At 45.5% G+C, this 20903-nt stretch overlaps 1 protein-coding gene across 1 annotated transcript in view; it reads left to right on the top strand.

The window, feature by feature from the left end:
- Window positions 1-2443: 2443 nt before the first annotated feature.
- Fam124a (family with sequence similarity 124 member A) overlaps window positions 2444-20903 on the top strand; it is a 54018-nt gene continuing 35558 nt past the window's right edge. Inside the window, exons 1-2 of the mRNA XM_028884177.2 lie at window positions 2444-2634; window positions 10729-10760. Coding sequence (XP_028740010.1) covers window positions 2573-2634; window positions 10729-10760 — 94 coding nt within the window. The 5' untranslated portion in view covers window positions 2444-2572. The remainder of the gene's footprint in view (window positions 2635-10728; window positions 10761-20903) is intronic.

Genomic DNA, 20903 nt, shown 5'->3' with positions numbered 1-20903 from the left:
ATCACTTCTCAAAAGCCATCAGCTGGTCACCAAGCTCTTGGCACATTAAATTTCAGGGCACATTTTTAGATTAAAACCACAACCTAGCAAACTGGATGTCTCTGTACCAGGCTTTTTCCTTTGGGCTATGAACCAGCTCCCAAATCATGACACTGAGGCTTATTATTAGTTTTGAAAAGCTTGGCCTTAGCTTAGCTCTTATTTTAATCTGTTTCTCTTTATCCACATTTTGCCTCAGGGCTTTATACCTTCCTTCCTTCCTTCCTTCCTTCCTTCCTTCCTTCCTTTCTTTCTTCCTCTCTCTTTTCTCTCTCTCTCTCTCTCTCTCTCTCTCTCTCTCTCTCTCTCTCTCTCTCTCTCTCTTTCCTGCTGTCTCCATTTCTGGATGGCAGCTGTCCGACTTCTGGCCCCGGCATGTCCCTCTCTTTCTCCCTCATTCTCTTTTCTGTGCTGAGATATTGTGTACCCTAATAAAATTTGCCTGAAGATCAAAGAACAGAACAAGCTGCTAGATTAAACATAGAGGCCAGGCAGTATCACCTTTAATCCTAGCACCCTGGAGGCCAAGCTCCATCTGAATCTCTGTGAGTTCAAAACCATCCTGGACTACATGAGATCGATTCGGTCTAGGAGAGAAACAGAGCCAAGCAGTGGTGGCACACACCTTTAATCCCAGTACTTGAGAATCACACACCTTTAATCCTAGCACTTGAGATCCAAAGGCTTTTCATTTTCAGCTGGAGAGCTTTTTCAGGCTGAGGAGTCTAAGAGGTAAGATGTGGCAGTGGCTTGTTCCTTTGTCTCTCTGATATTCAGGCAAATTTTATTAGGGTACACAATATGTCACCATACTTCTTTTCTTTCTCAAGCCTAGATTTCTTCCCCTACTTGTTCTGCCCATCAGCTCTGCCTATCCCTCTCCTGCCTAGCTATCGGCCATTCAGCTTTTTATTAGACCAACCAGATGCCTTAGGCAGGCAAGGTAAAACAAATGCAACATTATCTTTACATAATTAAACAAATGCAGCACAAATAAATGTAACACATTGTTACATAGTTAAAGTGATATTCCAAAACACTTCTCCCTTAAAGAACTGCTTCTTTGTTTAATGAGCACCAAATTGAATATAACACATCCATTTTTGTTTGGGAAAAAGAATTTTAGATTTAGGAAAGGTTTGTGGTGGGTACACTCACCTGTACTTTTTTCCTGACTGTGAGACTGCATATCCACTCTGCTTTTGTTTACTCTCTCTCTCTCTCTCTCTCTCTCTCTCTCTCTCTCTCTCTCTCTCTCTCTCACTCTCTCATATAATAAACATGTTTAAAATAAGAATCAGAAAGCAATGCCAATTCTGTGAAGTGGGAAGAAAGGCCAGGGAAGGAGAGGAAGAAAGGAAACAGTATTACTCCTCATCACTTGTCCCACGGGAGTGACACCTCTGTGCAAGCTGAGATAGGACTTCAGCTGGTTAGGCTTCGCCTGGGACGCCGACCGCCCCCTGTAACTAGTATTTGGCAGGTATCAGGACTCAAACTGTTTACAGACATGATTCCGTGTAACCCACCACGGAGGTACAGGAAAGACAGCAGTAGCCCAATAGGTGAAAAAATTAAGGCTGAAGGAGGTTAAATAATTTGTCTGAAAAGAAAAGGTGGCTGGGTTGTAGCTTGCGCAAGGCCACTGGTTCGACGCTACCCTTCAGAAGAGAAGTAAGTGCCTTCCATGTCGTCCAATGACAACACCACCAGAATTAAGTCTAACTTGCTCTTAACCCACCAACAACAACTTGCCTCACCTCAACCTACTAGAGTGAAGATGACCCCCTGCTACCTCAAGTAACCCACCCTGAAGGATGGCGGGGTTTAACATCCACCACCCTCTTGCTGCCAGATTCCTTGAACGCAGGCACATCCATACCTCTTCGTGTCGTTTTGAAACAGATAACAAAAGAATGCATTCACTAGCAAGTTGGGTCAGTGAGAAGCCACTCCGCCCGGTTTGCACGCTGAGCGAGGCGATAATGAGCTCAGCTTCCGCAGATCACTCAGGTGTTTTAACTGATCCTCAAATGGAGACATCCCACCCTGCCCTGGTTGTGCTGGTGGGTGTTTTCCCGGTGCTGCTCGCAGACTGAGGCTGGAAAAATCTCTGAGCAAGCCCGGGGACTCCGGACTCTTTACTGTGAGCCCCGGGGAGGACAGCTTTGCTGCGTCCACTCACATCTACTGCCCGCTCTAGAGAAAGCACAGCCACCGGGCACTTACTCAGGTGGGTGCAAGATTAAACACTGCACGCCCACTACACCCCAAGTTCATAGAGATAGGCCACCTCCCCCACCTCCCCCACTCACGCTTGCGCTCGTGCACACGCGCGCATCCCGTGCGCACGCTCGGGTCCTCGCCTGGTGGCTCCCGCGCGCCGGCGCAGCGCCGAGCGGAGGGCGGGGAGGGCGCGGCCGCGAGAGGGCGCGGCGAGCTGCTGGCGCGCGGGGCCGGGTCCTTGCCCGGCCCGGGGTACGAGACGCTCGGAGGGACCCGGGGCCGAGGGAGCGCGGCGGGCACGCGCGCCATGAACCCGAAGGCAAGCGGTGAGGAGGAGGACTGCGTGGACTCGGGCGCCGAGACCGGAGGGTGAGCCGGACCAGGAGGGGCGGGATCCCGAGCCACTGCCGCGGGATCGGGATCGGGGCTGGGACTCAGTGTCTGCGGGCTAGTGGCGTGGTCCGTGGCTGCCTGGGACAGGGCGGAGAGGGGCGGGAAGGGCCCCACCCTGGACTGGACGGTGGTGGGACCCGAGGCTCAGCGTCATCCCTCGCAGCCCTGTGGCCCTCGGTGCCAGTATTCACTGTGAGATAGAGATGCGCCTGCACTTGTTCCCACCAGCTGGGGAACTCTAGTAGCTCGGGAGCCTCCCGGGAATCGGGCCCTGGAGATGAGGAAAGCAGGTGGAGAGGGTGGGACACCTGGCATGAAAAAGACTCTCGGAAGCCCGCTAAGAGGGCTGCATAGCTCACTTACACTGTGCTGCTGAGCCGCCTCTGCACCCCGCCAGCCTTGGGTACCCGCAGGATATTGTGAATGGGGGTCTTATGTGCTTCAAAGGACTCAAGTAATTAGCTGAAACCTTTGGAGGCTAATTAGCCCTCTCCCAACAGCGGTTTTCCTGAGTAGGACAAAAGAATGCGTTTGTCAGAAGCGAATGTCCCGGAATGGTTTCCACCCAGCCCCTATCTAGAGGATTTTCCTGTGCACACTCAGCACTACATCCAGGATGCTCAGTAGGAAAGGGTGTCTTCTCCTATCTGGAGAAATCCTGCTGGAGGTCAGGGGCTACCCGGACTACAGAAGACCTCGGAATTCCTGGAAGGTGGAGCGGTTTCGAGCTAATTTTAGGATCTGGCAATCTACTGAGGACGGGGAGAGAGAGGCCTGTTCCAGAATGGACCTCGGTTCTGACCTAACCCAACTGAACCTACGTTCTTCCCTACAGTGGGTTTTCCCTGTTACCCAACTGTGGTAACCATGGCGGAGGAGTAACTTGACTGAAGTCCCCCACCCCGCCCACCCTTGCTTTCGCTTCAATTCTGCTGGTGTGAAACTTGTCAATTTAGTTTCTTTCTTGATTTTTGTGGCACTGGGGTTCCAACCTAAGGCCTCATGCACAGTAGACAAGAATTCTTTGACTGTTCACACACACCCTCCCCCACTGTTACTTACCAGCTTCAGCTGACCATCCTTGGCGCCCCTCTCCTCCGTGAATAGAATGAAACAGAGCAACATTTGCCAGCTCTTTTGTAACTGCTGTGAAGCAGCCTCTGTCCCACTAGTTTTTAACTTGCGCGGCTCTCCTGAAGCAGATGTTTGCCAGAAGGGCCTTGGCCTTGGAGAAGAGGGAGTAAGCATTGGCTTTGAGGGGTGGCTTCACCCCAGGAGGCAGGCCAGCATGAGAGCTACCAGGGACTCCTGGGGAGGGCTAGTTAATGTGGAGATACCCAAGTTCTGTTTTCTGCTTGTCACTAAAGAGTCTTGCTGTACCAGGACAGAACTGTTTAAAGAATTCTTTTTTTTTTTTTTTTTTTTTTTTTTGGTTTTTCGAGACAGGGTTTCTCTGTGTAGCTTTGCGCCTTTCCTGGAGCTCACTTGGTAGCCCAGGCTGGCCTCGAACTCACAGAGATCCTCCTGGCTCTGCCTCCCGAGTGCTGGGATTAAAGGCGTGCGCCACCACCGCCCGGCCTTAAAGAATTCTTATTGCACCACTAGCAAACTTAAATTAAAATGTAAAATGGTATTATTTGAAACAGAAGTTTCAGTTCATGCCCCTTAGCCCTGTATTTGCGATCTACTCCGTATACTTGGACTTTTAGCTTAGCTATCAAACCTGCTGTTAGTAGTTGACTCATTTTCTGGTGTTTCCCCTTTCTATTCTGGCCAAGTTACATATAAAGCACACAGAACTCACTCATTAAGTGTTGGCTACTTGCTGTTGCTGTTGTTGTTGTTGTTGTTGTTTGGAACAGGGTCTCCTGTAGTCCAGGTTGGACTCGAAATCACCAAGTAGTCGATGACAACTCTCATCTCTGTTCTTCCTGCCCTGCTTCCCAAGGACTGGGATTATAGGAATGTGCCCCCATGCCTGGATTTTCTTAGTATTGTCGCTCTCCCTTCCAAGTGTCTACAGCTCTTTTGTCTGTTAAGGGCAAGAACTGAACATGGCCTTGGACTGTGAACTCCTCTCATGCTGGCCAGTTCTCCTAGACCTTTCCTTGCTCTTTGACTTGGCCATTCTGACATGCTTTTCTGATGCCTACTTTTGCCACACTGCCCTTTCTGCCAGCTCTGCCCTTTCTGTCTGGCATTCCTGTCTACCAGGTGAAATTCTACTCTCTCTCTCTCTCTCTCTCTCTCTCTCTCTCTCTCTCTCTCTCTCTCAAAACCCAGCTCAAGTGACATACCCACTAGGATGTCAGTCCTCAACATGGGGTCCACAAATGGATTCAAGACACATACAAACTAATAGACCTGGTAAAGCTTTGTGAGAAGAAAAAAAAATTTAATTGGATTCTCAAACTAGCCCATGATCCCGTCTAAACCAAGTTAGAGGAAAATGTGGGATATTTTAGCATCAGCAGAGGCAGTAAGACGAGACATTAAGGTGAGCAGTCAGACACTGGGTATCTTTGGAGTTCAGTGTGGATGGAGGTCTAACATGATGATGTCTTTGGAACTTCCCATGAAGCCCTGGTAGAGATGAATTCAACTGAAGGTCATAGCAAATGTTTACCCAGCATCCACTGCATGCTGCCTGCTGCTCTAAACCTTTGCATGCCTCAGTGGCTCACTGAATCCTTAGCCAGCTCAGCACAGCTGGCTGTCCTTAAGCCCAGACTTGAGAAGCCATTGTGTCAAGATGTCAGGCAAAGACAAGGAAACCGATGGCAGAGCCCAAGGAGGAGGAACAGGCTGTCCTGGAACCCGAGAGAGGCTTAAGTTTTTGAGAAATGAAGGTCAATAATGTCTGACTGAGAGTCTCATTAAGATAAGGACTGGGAAGTGCCTTTTGATTGATGGAGATACTGAAGAGAGCCTTTGACAGTGGAGTGGTGGTGAGAAGCCAGACGAGCTTGGCTCTAGAAAGGAGTGGAAGGTGAGAAAAGGGTGAGAACCAAGCTGTTTGTCTAGAAAATTATCCAGAAAAATGATGACTAGAAAGGTGTGTAATTTAGAATACCCCTGCTTCAGCCTCCCAAGTTCTGGGATTACAGGCATGTGCCCCTATACCAAGCTCCATATATTCTTTATACCCAACGCAACAGACACACAGATGCTTTCAGATACTCTAGGAGGCTGGTCATCATCCTTCAGAACATCCAGGCCATGCCTTGGTATTGTCGTTACTATTTTACAAATAGGATGCAGCATCTCAGTGGGGTATGGCTATGGGTCTGCAGCCCAAGGCTTCTGCATCCTTCCCACCTAGTAACCATCCCCAAGGAACCATTCCGGCTATAATCAGTCCTTGTTTTCTTTTGGAGGCAATGCCGCCTTTTCTAACCTACCTCCACCTCACATGGACCAAGTCTAAAGGCAGACCAGTATCCTGTGGCAATTGATGTCGTTTGGAAGCTCCGCTGGGAAGCGAGCCCGTGCTTCTGTGTGCTGTTAGGAGAAGCTAGCAAGCCACTTTTGGCAAAGTCCCTTATGACACAGAATTTCTTAACAGAGGGACAGGCAGTTCCTTGAAAATACAAATAAAAGCCAGTGCCAGCAACAACAGTTTCATTAGTGAGTCTCCAAGACATGGCCTCTACCCTGCTCTTTCACATGGGACCATACCTAGTGAGTGCTTTTCCTTCAGTAGTTTGGTCTGGCATCAGTGGAATTCTACCTCTGTAACAGCTGTCGCCCACCTTTTGGCCCATGGCAGCGTCATGCTTTTCAGGGAACTACAACCAATGCTTCACTGCAGCCTACGGGAAGAGGCAAGCACTGAGAAGTGGAACAGGTAGATGGGAAAGAATAGGTACAATAACATTTTAAATGGACCAGCATTTTTTTTTTTAAAGGAAATCTTACATAGAAGGAAAAATGACTTTTTAGACCTGTATGAAGTTTGTGTCCAAGGCTAGTTAACTCTGTTACCATGACCTTCAATTTAGTGCACTCAGAATAATCAGGGAAGGCCATGACACAGGGAGCCATGTGTTTGCAATAACAGGAAGGCCAGTTTTACAGAAAGGCCAGTTTCAGTTCTTAAGGCCATAGTTTCCTGGAAAGGGGAATCTAGGAAGACATTCCTTTTATAAAATGAATATATGTACAGATTGCCTAGTGAGACCTCCATCAGCAGTGAACTATCTTTTTTTTTTTTTTTTTTTTTTTTTTGGTTTTTCGAGACAGGGTTTCTCTATGTAGCTTTGCGCCTTTCCTGGAACTCACTTGGTAGCCCAGGCTGGCCTCGAACTCACAGAGATCCGCCTGGCTCTGCCTCCCGAGTGCTGGGATTAAAGGCGTGCGCCACCACCGCCCGGCCTAACAGTGAACTATCTTAATTACAGAATACCTTCCCATATAATCCTAATGCAATTAACATACAGATATTACATACACATATACATATATACACATATATATGTGGTGGGAGAAAATAATCCTTGTATTATTATATGCTATCTACTGTATAGGTTCAAGAATTTTGCATCTTAAAATTCCTGTGTTTTCCTTTCATGCTCCATGTTGTGTGCAGAGCTAGCCAGGGAACCCTTTGTGATATGAGACCAAGAAACAGAAATCTCAAGCTATCCCTACCTGTCCTTAAGGGGTGCAAAGTCCTTCAAAGCAGTCTAGGCAAACACCTGATTGTTTTCTGAAACTATTTTAATCTATTTCTTCATGAAGTTGTCTTAGGCTTTACAGTTCGTCCTTCACTGGCAATACCATTCAATAATCTTACTTAGAATATGAGCTAGAGAAGTGGAAACCTTGACTCGGTCTGTATTACCAATCATGGTAATTTTTCTAAGGACAAGGAAGTAAATAAATATAAAGCTTTATTCATACAGATCTCCTCACCCAGTATTCTGCAAATGTGACCCATGAACAACCATGCAGCCATTTCCAAAGAGAAGGGGTAGAGTAAACTGCAGCATGCCACTTCATCTGAAGTGGTAGATATAGGAGCTGCCAAGCATCTTGTTCACACGGTTAGGAATGAAAAGAGCAGTTCAGAGCCGCTCTCTCTATCATTGTGGCGATATGCAGATTATACAAATGTGGTGGTATTGTGTTTCCCAAAATATTGTGTATTCTAATAAATTTATCTGGGGTCAGAGAACAGACAGCCACTAGATACAAAGGCTAGAAAATGGTGGCACTCACACCTTTAATCCTAGCATTCCAGAGATAGAAATCCCTCTGGATCTCTGTGAGTTCAAGGCCACATTGGAAATAGCCAAGCATGGTGACACACGCCTTTAATCCCAGAAAGCCAGCCTTTAATCCCAGGGAGTGGTGGTAGAAAACAGAAAGATATATAAGGCGTGAGGACCAGAAACTAGAAGCATTTGGCTGGTTAGTTTTTTGGCTGGTTAAGCATTCAGGCTTTTGAGCAGCAATTCAGCTGAGAGCCATTGGGATGAGGACTCAGAAGCCTCCAGTCTGAGGAAACAAGACCAGCTGAGGATCCGGCGAGGTGAGATAGCTGTGGCTTGTTCTGTCTCTCTGATCTACCAGCATGGACCCCAATAACTGACCTCGGGTTTGATTTTATTAATAAGAACTTTTAAGATTCCTGCTACATACAAACTTAGAACCAGAAGCTGGAGAGCAAGGTGAAATCTTAGATGCCTCTTCCGTTTGATGTGTTTTAATGGTGTGAGGGCCACAAGGCTGGGCAGAGACCACCCTTCAGTAGAGAGAGGGGGTCTATGTCTTAATTAGTGGACATGAATGTCCTTGAAAGTCAGACATGATTAGATTGGTGCTGTGCAGATTGGCTGCTGTGTGAAGGAGTTGGAGTTCACAAGTCTGCCAGAGACAGGCCAGTTGGCAAGCCTAACCCCAACTTGCCATGAAAGTCTTGAGAGATTTCGGGGGACCTCATGGAGGATTGTCCTTTATGTTAGCACTTATCCTAAAATACTCTCAATGTAATTTTCAGTCTATGTCCATATCCATCTGTGTGCAGCTCTTTACAACGCCTGCCCATGTAAATTTCATCTTTGGCAGACCCTAGCTAAAAAGACTGGCGCATTCTTGCTAGGAGACATAGTAACATTACACTCTCCATGTCCTATGTGGATAGTTGTACGATTTCTGGAATGTCTGGCTCTGATTGTGGTGTGATGCAAGGGCTTTGCTATTGATCTGTAACAGTGGATGCTTCTTGGGCACTCATTGTACTTTTTATAGCTAGGTTTCTCAGCGTCGTCCTAATGTGTTGTTTCTGTACTGCCTGGCTCCGGAAAGAATTTCATGTGCCAATACTGGGTGCAGAAATCCTGGGTTTCAGTATGTCACCAGTCCTTGATGCTTTCATTTCCCTCAGCCAATGTGGCACTATGCCCTAGCACAACCCATCCTGCTTCCTAGCTTGTTCATTACCCATCCACGCTGCCCGGTGAGTGCAAACCCTGTCCATCCCTCACTTCCTGGTCTCCTTACCGATAGTATCACTTTCCACTGACTAGGTCAACCGACTAGACTCAGAATCACCTCAGAGACACAGCTCTGGACGTGTCAGTGAAGACGCTCCCACAGAGGTTCAGTTGAGCAGGCAAGGCCTATCTTGAATATGGGTGGCACCATCGCACAGGCTGAGGGCCTCTATGAAATAGAGAAGAAGATGGAAGGGTACTGCATCAGCACCAGCATCCATCTCTCTCCACTTCCTGTCTGAGCACAGTTTGACCAGTTGCCTCACACTCGTTCCCACCTCAGACAGACCCTTCTTCCCTTCCTTAAGTTGCTTTCGTTAGGTATTTTGTCGTCATGACTAATACGACAATTGATCAAATAAAATCGAATTTGACACATGGGAGGGCAGTTTACAAAGAGATGTGCAAATCCCTTTTGCAGTTTTTAATCTTTCCAGTTTGAAACAACAGGATTTTAACTACAAAAATATTTCATTTGAAAAAGAGAAAACCAATGTCCTTTCCCTTCCATTTTATTCCTTCCCAATAGTTCAGGGTGTCATGGTCTGAGCAGTGTAGTAATTATGACACATAAAAGGCCATTTAAACAAAAAGTTTTCTATGCACTTTTCGAATGTAGTAAATGGAGTGAAAATTGGATAATTCAGGAAAGACAACTGGAGACTAAGGTGATAGATGGGGTGTATACCTATAAAATTAAACACAGTGTAGCAGTTTATTTGCCCGACTACATCCCCTGACTGCCAGGCACTGTGAATCCCTGCATCCCTGAGGGATTAATATCCTACTGAGAATGACTTTGGGGGTACAAGAGAATAAACAGCTTCTACACCAAATTCCTTGCCAAAGAGGAAAGTCTCAACAGCCCTGCCCTTGGGGCAGGGACTTGGCAGACCAGGCAGAGCAGGTTCTTGGCAGGAATCCCATTCTCGTTGTGACTGACTGCCAGCCACTGAATTCTCAGCATAAAACCCGTGTGGACCACTTCTCAACTCTCCTTCCCCACCACAGTCCACATCCTGTGACTCTCCTATCTAGCAGGATTAGGAATAGAAATCAACTGAAGTGCCCTGTGCGGAAGGTCCCTGATGGTCATCCAGTCCTGGAGTGCGGACACAGCCCTACTCCTCAGCCCAATTCTATCCTCCTTCCTCAGGGGTCCCTTCCATCATGTCATCAGAGAAGCATCCCATGTCATCAGAGCAGCATCCCAGGGGTGCTGTGTGAACATTGGGAAAGTGTCCCTTAATGAGAGTGTAACCTTATGGGGAATTGTGAATCTGTTGAAAACTTGGAGGCTTCCTCACTAGAAAAATAAACAAACAAATCCAGAGGGCTTGAGAATCTCACAGGGTGACCCACAGAGGCCATGCGCAGGCTCCATCCAACTTTGCCCTCAAAATTCTGCACTAATTTGCACCAGAGAAGCCTCAGCACTGTTTTTCACGGGCAACCACTTTATCAGGCAAATGCTTCTAACTCCCTAATCCCCACTAACAAAGCTTTTAGCTCAAGGGGTTCATTTGGATAAAGGAAAAATGATATCTAATCCTACTTACATCTTACATTTCAGGTCCGACTACAGCCATCTGTCCTCCACCAGCAGTGAGTATTCTCTGAATGTCCTTCAAAGTTGTCTTTTAAATTTTTAAAATATAGTTACATCATTTTCCTGCTTGCTCTCCTCCTCCCCACCCCTCCCATGTACCCCCAGCTCCCTTCCAAATTCATAACCTCCTCCTTCTTTAACCATTGCTGTTACATATGCATATAGACCAGAAACATAAATAGACCCTGCCCAGTCGATGCTGTGTTGCTGCATATATGTAAGCTTTTAGGGCGGACCACTGAGTATTGGATAACCAGCCAGGAGAAGACGAATCCTCCATCTTCCAGCAGTTGTTAATTGCATGTAGCCCCTCATCTAGGGGTGGGTCCCCCATGAGACTTCCCCCATCTATGTTGGATGTCAACGGGTGATGGAGGGGTAGCCATGGCGTTGGGATTTCATGGCTATAGTTTCTCGTCATAGCCAGAAGCCACAGTCTCACTGCAAACTGCCTGGTCTCCTGGTCCAGCCCCTCTCCCATGATGTCCCCTGGGCCTTAGACACAGGAGTTGTGTAGTAGAGGTATCAATTAGGGCTGAGCACCCCACAGTCCATTTTGCTCTGAATTTTGACTAGTTGTGCTTTCTGAACTGGTCTCCTGCTGCAGAAAGAACCTTCTTTGGTTAGGGTAAGATCTACACTTAACTGTGCATGTAAAGCTAGGTATTTAGCGTGTCGATGGGAGTGATGCTGGATTAGGAGAAGGGCCTTGCTGTAGGTTCTCCTCTAAGATCCGTGATTTCACTAGCCATGTGTAGTTGGCTAGGTTTACAGTAGTAGGAATGATTTCCCTCCTAGGCAGTAGGCCTTGAGTCCAGTTAGACAGCCGTTGGTTTCTGCTACGATCAAGTGCCACTATTGCACTTTTAGGGCTATCGTGTCACACTGGCCGTTGCTGTGGTTCATAGGTGTCAAAGCCAGGCAGGGCTATTAATTGCTTCCACCCCTGAACAGTTTTCATAGTGCTTTCTGGGACTATGAAAGCTAGTTTCTGGGGGAGGCGTTCAGCTCAATTTTATCTGCAGTCCTCTGGGTCCTATGTCCAAAATGTGTAGTGTCTTTGGCAACAGAGGCAACCAAGGACACTGACATTAGCCTATAGTGTTGTAGGAGCCTTGTGAACTCCCTTTCCCAATAGCTCAAAAGGAGGTTTCCCATGCCTGGTACTAGGATTTCTATGGGTCTTGGGTGGATTATTATAGCTAGCCCAAAGTGGTATAACTGCATGTATACTGTGTGTGTATTTATATTTATGTAAGCACATATACTTATATGTGATTTTAGGCAAATGTAAAATAATAATTCCCTATGCCCTTCCCAAACATCTGTAGTGTTATTTTACCCCTCTTCCTCCCTCTCCTGTATTGATAGCCCTCCCCTGAGTTATCGATCTCTTCCCTGTTTATTCATTTTCCCCATCCTGTCACCTCTATCCTGCTATCCCCCTCTCTGGAGCTCCTTCCCACACACACCACAGACATTTTACTTTCCTGGTATCTGCAGTTACTCAAGATTATATACCCACATCTGACTATTTGGAGCTAGGAACCACAGATAAGAGAGAACACGTGGCATTTGTCTTTCTGGGTCTGGATTGCCTCACTCAGTGTAATATTTTCTAGTTCCATCTATTTACCTGTAAAATTTATTATTTCATTTTTCTTTACATCTGAGTAATATTCCATTGCGAATATCTACCATGCTTTCATTATTCATTCATCAGTTGGAGGGTATTTAGGTTGTTTCCATTTCATAGCTATTGTGAATAAAAACTGCAGTGAAATGGCTGGGCAAGTATCTGTGAAGCAGGAGGTAGAGTCCTTTGGGCATGTGCCAAGGAGCTGTGTAGCTGGGTTATATGGTAGGTTTATTTTTAGCTTTTGAGTGTCCACACTCATTTCCATAGTAACTGCACCAACTTGCAATCCCACCAGCAGTGAATGAGGGGTCCCCACATCCTCACCAGCATTTGTTGTCTGTTGTTTTGTTGATCTTTACCATTCTGAGTGGGGTGAGATGAAATCAGTTGTTTTGATTTGCATTTCCCTAATTGCTAAGGATAAGGAATACTTTGTTGAGATGTCTCTTATTCATTTTTATTTCATCTTTTGAGACCTCTTTTTAGATCTAAAACCCATTTTTAAACTGGACCATTGGTTTTCTTGAATCTTTGTTTTGAGTTCTTTATGTATTCTGGATGTTAATCTTCTGTCAGATGTATGGCCGGAAGAGATTCTGTGGGATTCCTCTTCTTCCCATTCTCTGGGCTTCCTCTTCACTCAGTAGATTTTTTTCTCTTAGCTGTGAAGAAGCTTTTTAGTTCTATGAAGTCCTGGGTAAGTTAAGTCCTATTTAGAAAGTCTTTTCCTGCATCTGTATCATGTAAGATACAGACTATGTTTTCTTCTAGCAGTTTCGGTGTTTCAGGTTTTATGTTAAGGCCTTTGATGCATCTGGAGTTAATTTTATGCAGGTGATAGATAAGGGTCTTAACTCTGTCTTTTTACATGTGGACATTCAGTTTTCCCAGCAACATATGTTGAAGATGCTATCTTTTCTCTAGTCTATGTTTTTGGCCTGTTTGTCAATAACAGATGGCTGTAGTTATATGTGCTCATGTTTGTGACTTCCATTTTGTTCCATTGGTTTATATGTCTGTTTTTATGGAACTACCATAGTTTTTATTACTATGGCTCTATAATATATCTTGAAATCTAGACCAGTAGTCCTTCTAGCATTGTTCTTTTTGTTCAGGATTGCTTTTTGCTCTTTTTTGTTGCTGTTCCATATAAATTTTAGGATGTTTTTCTCTACTTCTGTGATGATTGTCATGGGGATTTTGATTAGGATTGGATTGAATCTGTAAATTACTTGTAGTACAATTGTCATTATCACAATCTTAATTCTACTAATCATGAGCATGAGATATCTTTCCATTTCCTAGTGTCTTCCTTAATTTGTTTTTTTTTTTTTTTTCAGAGATGTAAAGTTTTCATTGTAGAGGTTTTTCACCTCCTTGGTTAGATTTATTCCTCGATATTTTCTTTTCTTTGAGGATGTTGTGAATGGGCATGTGTCCATGATCTCTTTCCCAGTGTGTTTGTTGATGGTTATAGAAAAGCTACTACATAAATTGGTTATAGACAATAGAAAAGTGGGTTTTGTTTCTTAATCCATTCAGTCAAACTGTGTCTTTTGATTATAGTTGAGGCCATTAATATTTAAAGTTATTACTGAAAATTGTGTCTTGGTTGCAGTCATTTTATTGTGTATGTGTGTGTTGTTGTTTTGCTGTTATGTTCTAGTTGTACTTTATAGTTGAGTATTTACAGCTTCGTGTGTTTTCTTTGTAGAGAATCTTTACTATGTTCATTCCTCTCTTTAGTCCAAAATACTGTTGCCAGTATTCTCTGTAGTACTGACTTGGTGGGTATGAAGTATGTTAGCCTATTAGTATCATGGGAAGTTTTCCTTTTTCCTTTAACTATAACAGATAGTTTCCTGGTTGCAGTAGTCTAGATTGCCATCCATGGTCTTTAGAGCTTTTGAGTGTATTGCTCAGGCTCTTATAGATTTGAAATTTTCCACTGAGGAATCAAGGTTGTCTTAACAGCCCCCCAGGGCTCAGTACCACAGAAAGCATCTATGTAGTACATGCTTTGATGGTGAGTAGGGATCACCAAAGGAATCTTTTCCCAAAGAATGTGAAATGGGAAACACTAACCCTAGGCTGGAAGCTCTTCCTTTACCTTAGATATATAACTCCTCTCCCTGTGGAGAGCCAGCCTGATAGGCGTGCCCTGAGCTTTATCAGCATCCTCTAGAGCATCTAGGAACACCCTCTTCAGGAATCAAATGAACTCATTCCTTAACACCAAGTGCTCCAATCCCTGCTACATGAAGGCTAGGAGAACGCTCGGAGCCTGTGCTGCCTCCATGGATTCCAGCTGACTCCTCTCTGTACCTTTCTTCTGCTCCTGTCTCTGCAGGCAAATATTGTCCCTGCCCAACTTGGAAGGGACACCCTACTCTGATGACCCCTGTGAAGTGTGTTACAGCAGCACTATTACCAACAAAGGCTTTCATTGGACAATTTAGCTATCATTTCTCCACTTCAAATCGAGCTAAAAAGAGTAGACTTTTTAGTGACCCTAGAAATTGTACTGAGTCTGGAGCCTGCTAAGCAAGTATTCTCACTGAGATATACCTCCAGCCTTGGACGTAGACATTTTTATTAGTCCATCTTCCTATTTTTATAATTCCTGGTTTATAAGTGATCATTCAATGTAATAAAGATATGAGTAGAAATGGGTTTTATATGAATACTCTGAACATTAAGAAGTGCTTATACTTAATATTGAAATGTAAGTAAATGTACACACAAGGAATGATGCCTCATGTCTAGATAGGATTTTTAGTAATTGAAAGCATTACATCCGAGTTGTTCATATTGATTGAACATTCATTTTAAAATTACCTAGAACAATTATCTTGACTTTTTGAGTTAATAAATGCTGAATTGTTTCGCCTTCCCTCATGGTCCTGTTAAACTTTCAACTCTAATTCCCAACTGGATAGACACCTAATTGGCTCATTATGTTTATTGATGTTCTGGCTTGGTTTTCCTCTGCAGTAGGGACTCTGAGAAAAGCTGAGTATCTGGAATTGTAATTTAGTGTCCAATTATACTTGGCTATTAGGGGGAACGACCGTGAGCAGTTTCTGATAGTCTAGCCAGCTGAAGACCCAGCATTGCCCCTTGGTTATTAAAGCCATTAGAATCACGAGAACAGTACCTTAGCTGCTGCATAAGCCTCCTGAACCGTTCTCCAGACTGCCGTTTTCATTCCTGTTTGACCCAGACACTACACCTCCTCAAGAAGTTTCTCTAAAATCCCTGCCTACTGCCATTGCTGAATTTGTAGCTCCCTTTGCTGTCCTCCAGATCACCACAGCGAGCCTGATCGTTTGGATGTTTCCATCTCCTCCCTTGTCTTAGTGGCAGTCTGAAGTCGAGGTTCCTCAGGGGCAGCTAGAATCAATACTGAGTCCCTATTCTTCCTTTCCCCTGAAGTTGTGGTGTTCACTCCTCACACACAAGACCTCATACACCGTGTGTGTTCTTATTGGCAACTGTGTGTTGGCTACAAATGATAAAGAAAAATAAACGTTAAGTAAGTAGAGCTTTATCCTCCTCTATCAATGGAATGGCCACAGCCAAGGAGGCAGTGCAGATCTGGGGAGTCTTTTCAGTCATTCTGAGGAGCTTTGGGCTTCCATCCTTAAAGTTGCCTGAGAGGGACAATATGGCTACTGCCGCCACAACCATCTTCACATCCTTATTCTCAACAGGAGAAAGACAAGAGGAAAGTCAGAGTGTTGCCAGTTTTTAGGGTCGAAGCCTGGCAGCCCTAACAAGCCAGGCTTGGCCACCCATCATCATGACGTCAACTGAAAGACATGGGTAACAGTGGAGAGCAGAGAGAGGTGTGGTTTGGGCTTTCGTTCTTTTCCAGTGCGGAAACACTGGAATGAGGAAGCCTGAGTCCATCGTGAGTTTTAGGTTAAAATAGAGGGCCAAAGGAAAGCATAACTAGGCAGTCTGGGTGTAGTCCTGCCCATCGTTGTCACGACTCCAGTCTCTCCTGCCATGGTTACGGGAACTCTATGGACTTTCTTCTTGGGAAGCAAGTTCCTCCTTTGGCACCAGGCTTCAGCTTTTCTGTCCCCTTCCCCCCAGCACAAGACTCCTGGGAGAATTCTGATCTCTCGAGCACTGTCATGTCAGTAGTTCAAATAACCAAGGGACTGTTGAACTGCATTCCCGCCCCAGCTCTTGCTTTTAAAGTTTTCCCGAAGACATTACCCTTGGATAATAAGATAATTTTCTTATCCTTTGAGCCAGATCACCATCAAATGTTTATCTCTACTTCTGAGGGGTCAGCAACCCTCTCCTGATACTAAAGAACACGTGGGTCACAGCTGCCCTGCCTCAGCGCAGCTCCTGGCCTGACTCTCCTCCTAGCCAGGAACATAAATCTTGCTCCCCCACCCCACCCCCCATGCAGAAGGCCCCTTGCGCAGTCATTGAAAGAGAGTGAACTTTCTGAAAAGATTTTTTTTTTAATTAAGCCTAAAGTCTACCATGGAAAACACAAATATTACCACCACGATGCAATATATTCTTCCAAATAGATCATTAAAATTATATCTCCTATGACCTAAATAATCATACTCAAAGGATGGAGCAGGCACAGGATGACAAGTGTGTCATTGTCCTGAAGGTTCTGTAGTGGGGGTTCTCTCTCCGTCATGTGAGCTCGGTACAGTCTCTCTGTATGACCAGCAGGATCAATTAATGCCCTAAACATGCCTGTGTAGAAAGAAACAGAAGAACCTGTACAACACAAATTGCGAAACGGTCTTATTAATTAAAAAAAAAAACCCGGAGCCAGATATTGGGGTGAAAGCTGAGAGATCAGAGGAATAGAACAAGCCAGCCACAAGTTCATACTACTAGGAAATCCTCATCCCAAGAGAGCTGCTTCCTGTATACTCTGAGAACAGAACAGAGAATTGTAGAGATAAGAGGGTAGAAGAACCTGAGATAAGTGACTTTTGGAAGTATAGAGCAGCGCAAGTTTAGAAATAAGAGATTTAGGGATCCTTTGTTTTGTGCGTTGGCAATTGTTAGGATTTGTGAGAATCTGGAAATCAAGTGGGCCAGGTTTTAGCCATTGATCTGTACTGAGGCCAAGTTGTTCGTAATCCAAGGAGGGAGCGAGGGTTGCAAAATGAAATTCCGCTGGAGGGAATTTCTATAAGCTCCTAGAGAGAGGAGAGAGACAGAGAAAGAGAGAGACAGAGAGACAGAGACAACCAGATGGGCTAGGACACAGAGAGTCTGTAGGAGGGCATAAGGAAGAGGCAGAGCATGCACCTCTGGAGGGAAGAACTTTAGGAGAGAGCTGAGAGCAGAAGCTGCAGGACTGCCCGTGGGAGCTGAGAGACAGAGAACAGGGTGGCACAGGCCAGGATGGGCTCAAGGAAGCTGCAGGATCTCTGGCAGTTCCTAGGAGGAGCAGAGAAAAGGGTTGTGGTATGCTGCAGGAGGGAGCTGAGTGAGGGGAGGGAGGACTGCAAGTCTCACAGAAGCCAGGAGATGAGGAAAAGGCCACAGGCATCACCAGTGGACTGCACCTCCTAGGGGGAGGCGAGAAAGAGTAGCTGAGGGGGGTAGAGTGTTGTTGGGATGAGAAACTTGTCAGAGAGAAAAATGTTGCAAATCACAGAGGAAAGGCGTCCCTTGTCCTTGTGACTGGGGCCCAGTGGAGATGAGAGGAGCTTCCTGGCACACTGGTGTGACTTTTGTAGTAATAGTAGTAGACAAAGCAGGCGTCTCCACGGTGACACTTATCTAGAAGAGAGATCTGACTATGTGGGTGTTGTCGGTTTCAGGAGACAGAGAGGAGAGATGGTCTAGAGAATCTGGGGTCAAATCTGATGGATGGCAGGAGCCAGCAGAAACAAATGATCCATACATGCCTCAGGAAAGTCCAGTCAGCTGCTGGGTTCGGAGAGTTCCTTGGGAGGGAAGTCATATAGGCCAGTTCGGTTTCAGCACCAGATAAATGAAATAGCGCAGTAAAGAAACTAGAATGGCCACTCCATGGGTGGAAAGGGGAAAGTTTATTCCAAACTGCCAAGGCTGTCTCTTGGGAAAAGAAAGAGGCAATGAGGGAAAATTCCTGGGGTTTTAAGAGGACGGGTATCTGGGAGGAGGGGGGACCTGTGAGCTGAGGGAGGTGGGGAGGCTTTGAAGTGTTGTGAGTCCGGATCGAAAGAGCCTAGAAGCTAGCTTAAACCTTGATGTGCTAATAGGTACCACAGCATGTGTTAAGAGCCATAGGTCCGCTTTGCTGGAGATAAAGAGAATAATTCCTTTTAGGCAGGTAGGAACTATTTTCTCTAGTCCCTGGGGGAATGCTGGCTTTTGTCTAAAGTCAGATTTTGGGGAAAGGAATGTCTTGGTACTAGACAACCCCCAGCTTTTCCACCACTGTTTGCTGACTGCAAGCCAAGGATTGCAAGAGATGAGACCTGAGGCAAAGGCTGCTTTTCATTCTTCTCATTGTCCATCTCTGAGGCAAGGAAGATTGAGCCCATGGATAGGCCTCCTCTTCATGATCCTGGAATCTCACTTGCACTCCTATCTTATGAAGCTGTTCAACCACAGAGGATGCGTAGCTGAGGAGTTTCTTTAACATGTGGCTTTGGGGTGGAGGTGGGGGGATGTGAATTTTTCCCAGTTATAGATGGTTCCTTTGCCCTTTATAGGTTGCTGGAGAAAGCCAGGTCTGCTTTTGTGTGCTGAAAAGCTCAGCACACTGTGGCCCTAAGAGAATTTCACTGAAAGAAAGGAGGGGAATTCCATTCACTCTCAGAATTTTAAGCTGTGTTTCCAGAACTCTGGTGAGATCATCAAGCCATGAGGCACAATTTGCATTCTTAAGTGGCTTGGATAAAAGGGGCAAATTTTATAAACAGGATGAAAAGAAAACAATAATTATAGTAGGGGGGAAAACTTAAGTGTGCCATGCAATGCAGCTGAGATCTGAGCCCGTGTGATTGGAGATTTCCATTCACATAAAGATTATAATCACACTTGAGAATTACTCTTAGCAGGTCCTGGGAGCTTAAAATTTACATTTTTAGGAACCTGTGACCTCTCTTAGGGCTCTCTAACCCCAGAATAATGCATGTAGGAGATAGATGAAGAACTGGCTATATTTGACCCTCCTAATTTGGGCCTAAAGTAGCCCCAACTACAAACTCAAGATATCTGTTGGCTTTCCTGGCTCCTTATCACAAGAGGAATCAAAAGAGTTATGGGTATTCTCCCATTAGGAAGTCTAGGCATCTTGACTGCTGCAAGGCCCTGAAGCTGGCCTGGCTCGTCATTCCTGCCATGTTGCTGGGCCCTGAAGGCCGTGCCTCCTGTCCTGGGAACATCTTTTCTGCAGGTTCTCTCCTTTTGATTTCTCAGGGGGTTCTGTTTCCTCTTGCAGCTCCAGGATACTTACTGGAGCATCATAGGTTACCATTTTACACTGGTTACCTTCGTGAACCCCATAGCTCGTTGGAGAGAAGTGAGTTCACTGTGGTTTAATCACTAGCTTAACTGCTTCCTGAAAAGAGTAGGTGGCCGAGACAGCCTCCTGCCCCGGCTCATGATGTGCAGGAGCGCCACACAGACCCCGTAGAACAAGAGTTACCATTTTCTTCCTGTTTATCAGAGGTGATCACTTATTGATAGATTTATCTTCCTTGGAGCCGTTTTTATCAGGTCACTCCCTGAAAAGGAAGATCAGTATTTTGGGAGACCCGACAGCACCAAATTTAACTCTGATCTGTTTGGAAACACGGTAATCATGTTTCCTTTCTGTTTTTAGCACGTGACTGTGATTCTCGGGACAAGTGTTCTTCAGAGTCCTATTCCATAAAATCTAACAAAACCCAAATCTATTCATTATCCTCATGAAGAATTGTTTTAGCCGTTGGATTTGCTGACTTCATGATTAGCAAAGAACAGTGATGCCCGTAGATTTAGAGGAAAACTGACATGCCCATCCCTAACACAAGGAAACCATCGACAGAAAGCCCTCCAGTTTCCCCCCAGCTAGATGAAGTCAGCTGTGGGACTTCTGTGCCTCCGTTCAGTTTATCACACTTTCCTTGATTTCCTTCTCCCTCCGTTTCTGAGGAGCTGATTAACAAGACAAATGGTGCTGTTGGATGTACTGCTGACTGCTTATGGATGCCCCAAGCCGCATTATAGTGCTAGGGAGAGGGCACACTCATTTCTGAATGGAGGACATTCTTAGGGTTTTGAATTTCTACTCTACTGTGACACAAGGCTAATTTAACAGCATCCAGCAAGTGAACCCCAAATAAGACCATCTCCGTTTCTCTGATGTTTTAGACCTTGCACTGATAACAATGATGATGTTCATGTACAGGTCTGTTTGCAAGGGAGAGTCACGGTGAGTTACTGGGAGGCTGGATGACTGCAGCCCTAGACAGGGCTCTCAGGCATGGCTGGTGTTAGTCACTGATCTCAGGAATAGCATGCTTCATCT

This window comes from Peromyscus leucopus, chromosome 9 (assembly GCF_004664715.2).
Source record: "Peromyscus leucopus breed LL Stock chromosome 9, UCI_PerLeu_2.1, whole genome shotgun sequence".
Lineage (NCBI taxonomy): Eukaryota > Metazoa > Chordata > Mammalia > Rodentia > Cricetidae > Peromyscus > Peromyscus leucopus.
This window is presented reverse-complemented; position numbering and strand designations above follow the sequence as displayed.